This window comes from Ctenocephalides felis, unplaced genomic scaffold, assembly GCF_003426905.1.
Source record: "Ctenocephalides felis isolate EL2017-DRISC unplaced genomic scaffold, ASM342690v1 CF-g0.4_SCAFFOLD_01604, whole genome shotgun sequence".
Classification (NCBI taxonomy): Eukaryota; Metazoa; Arthropoda; class Insecta; order Siphonaptera; family Pulicidae; genus Ctenocephalides; species Ctenocephalides felis.
In genome coordinates, this window is record NW_020537758.1 from 35115604 (window position 1) to 35118642 (window position 3039).

The 3039-nt window shown below is 32.4% G+C and overlaps 1 protein-coding gene across 1 annotated transcript; it reads left to right on the forward strand.

The window, feature by feature from the left end:
- The first annotated feature begins 327 nt into the window (after positions 1 to 327).
- Positions 328 to 2271, forward strand: LOC113373662. Its single transcript, XM_026613945.1, has 2 exons — positions 328 to 507; positions 1807 to 2271. The coding sequence occupies exons 1-2, from the start codon at positions 328 to 330 to the stop codon at positions 2269 to 2271; spliced, it is 645 nt and encodes a 214-aa protein (XP_026469730.1).
- The last annotated feature ends 768 nt before the right edge of the window (positions 2272 to 3039 follow it).

Below are 3039 nucleotides of genomic sequence, written 5' to 3' on the forward strand. Positions count from 1 at the left end.
GACACTCAAATATAAACAATAATATAAATTACATTATATATTTATAATTAAAATTAAATTTATATTATGTCGAAAAAATGGTATGAAAATATCATAAATTTTTGATTCGAAAATCAATCAGCTGGTACTAAATTAAATATTTATATTTAAAATGTTAAACGTATTCATTGAAACTATTTTAATTATATATTATCAGCATGGTATATAAAATAAAACATATCGAAAAGTTGGAATTTTTTAAACAATTCAAAACTATGTCAATTAATTCAATCAGTAAGCAAAGTGTGAGGAACCCTGCCTGCTTAAATTGATAAATCCGACGGAAAAATGACTTCACCGTCATTAATTGGAGCATGCAATGACGGTGAAATAAATTCTGTCTGCTCTGAGCTCCGCCTACATATAACAGACAGAAAGACTTCAATCCAATTCCTTATAGATTCTGGCTCAGTTTTATCCATATTACCAGCCCATAAGTTCGCTAATGGCCATGCCAAGGAAGAACTAGTTTTATTTGCAGCAAACTCTAGCAGAATATGATAGATAGAGCCAGGGCCGGATTTAGAAATTTGGCGCCCCGGGGCACTGACAAAAATGCCGCCCCATCCCTGAAATTTCACGAACTTTCGAACTTTTTTTTAAAGCAATAGCGCTGCTTCAGCTGCGTAGGGACAAAATATAGAAGCGCGTAAGCGCCGCGTCGCAGTCTAACGGATAAACACTGTAACATTGTTTACGCATATAAATGTGAACAAAATTTATACTTATTCTTATAATATCTTTAAAATATCTGATAATTTAATGTGCATATGTCTTATGATCACTTTTGTCCGCCAAATGTTTCATTTTCAATTTTTTTTATTGGATCATCGAAACCGCTAAACCTGCCCCTGACAAATTTAAGCAGCTATTTATGCTGTAATTTTTTTTGAATGATATTGGATGCTTTTTTTCTCAAAAACTGAATTATCATTTTTGGCATTTTGGCCCGTATCTTCAAAACAGTTGACCTGCCTTGTTCAATAACTAATCAGCACGTCTTCTTATCAATAGGGATTGAATCATTTAAATCGGTTGATCTGTGTTATCGAAATCGACTTGAATAATTAAAAAATATTAGATTTGTATTGATAAGGAGACGTGCTGATTAGCTTTTGGTACAGGCAATTACGAAAAATGATAATTGAGTTTCGATATTTCTTCTCTGAAACAGCTACGCAACGCAATTGCTTTGCAAAAAGTTCATAATTTTCGAAAAATTTCATAATAGAAAAAAAGTTTTTAAAAGTCTTTTTTTTTCATTTTTCAAAAAATTTTAAAGCTCTTCATAAAATGTAATTTTCAGTACGGGATGTTTCAGTAAGTTGTCTCAAGGCACAATGCCATGAGTTTAATTTTTTTTTCGATGCTGCACAAATTCGTTATTTTAAGAGGGCTCGAGAACTGAAAGAACATGTTTTTCTTAAACTTTCAACTTGTTTACGGATCTTTATATTAGCCAAATTGTCAAATTAACCAACTTATTAACGAATTTGATAATTTACGTTCGGAGAGGGAGACATGGCAAAATAATAAATTTTAGTTATTAGTTACCAAAATTTGTATTGCAATCGTATTGTGTTTTGTTAATTATATTTCCTGATATAAAAAATATTGTTAAAAAAAGTAGATTATATTATATAGAATTTTTTTTCACTATCCAAATTTTGCCGCCCCCCAAAATTTGCCGCCCTGGCCCCCCCGATTGCCCCTACTGTAAATCCAGCACTGGATAGAGCTGTATCTATCACTACGCAGAAGTTTTAGCTGGCAGTTTTTGTTGCCGATGTAGCCACAGCCATTATAGAAGCCGATTTCCTGAGCAACTACAATCTATTAATAGACTTGAAGGGCAGAAGATTGATTGATTCGACCACAGGCCTTGCCTCTGATGGAAAGGCACTCGAGGCACAGCAAGTCAACATCTCCACTGTCAACCCGGAAGAGCCTTTCAAGGATTTACTGGCACAATACATCGCAATAACAAAACCGCAGGTAACCACCAATAATAAATCATCTCATTTTGCCCACAGGATAACCACAACAAGTCGACCAGTTGCTGCCAGGTTCAGGAAGATCTTCGGAGAAAAGACTACTGCAGCTAGGTCTAAGATACAAGATCTCTTGAACAGGGGCACTTTGAGGCCTTCCAACAGTCCATGGGCAAGCCCTATTCACATGGTTCCCAAAAGAATGGCACATTCAAAATGTGTGGAGATTATAGGAGGCTGAGGCAAACACGCTGCCTGACAGGTATCCTCCACCTTTAATACAAGATGTTTTTAATATCTTCATCAGAAAGCAGTATTTTCTACAAGCAGTATTACTAGCTATTTTTGCCGCAATCAAATTTTTGAATATCTCTTAGAAGGCAGACATTTTTTCATAACTGACCACAAACCAATAACTTATGCTTTTCAACAGAAACTAGAGAAGGCTTCAGATCGTCAGCGACGGCAGCTGGAATACATCAGTAAGCAAAAAATAAAATAAATACTAAGATTCTATGAGTATATGAGTAATCTTGCAAAAGGTTTCTATGTTAATACAAAAATGAATAATATGAAAATGTAGTTATATAAAATTATCTTCGTAAACGTTTATATAAAAAAACGACCACTAGAATTTTGAATTGTTATATATCTATTCTGTGCACAAAACTTATTTAAAATGAATGTTGAGAATAATAATAAGTATGCGGTATAATAGTTTGAAAATTAAAAACAAATTAAAATTTTTAATGTAATAGTATAAGTGGTGGTAAAAATTCGAAACTACTAACGAATGAATATAATTTACTACTAATAACAAGGAAAACAATTTAAAACTTTACAAAGATCTGCACAATTTACTATTCAAACGCATTGACTAGAATATAGTTTATAACAAAAAAATATATAATTATTAATTCAATTTTATACTAATGCCAATTTTTTATAAATATGAGAAAAAATTTTTGGAACGACTATACAAAATAATAAAATTATAACCATACTTTTC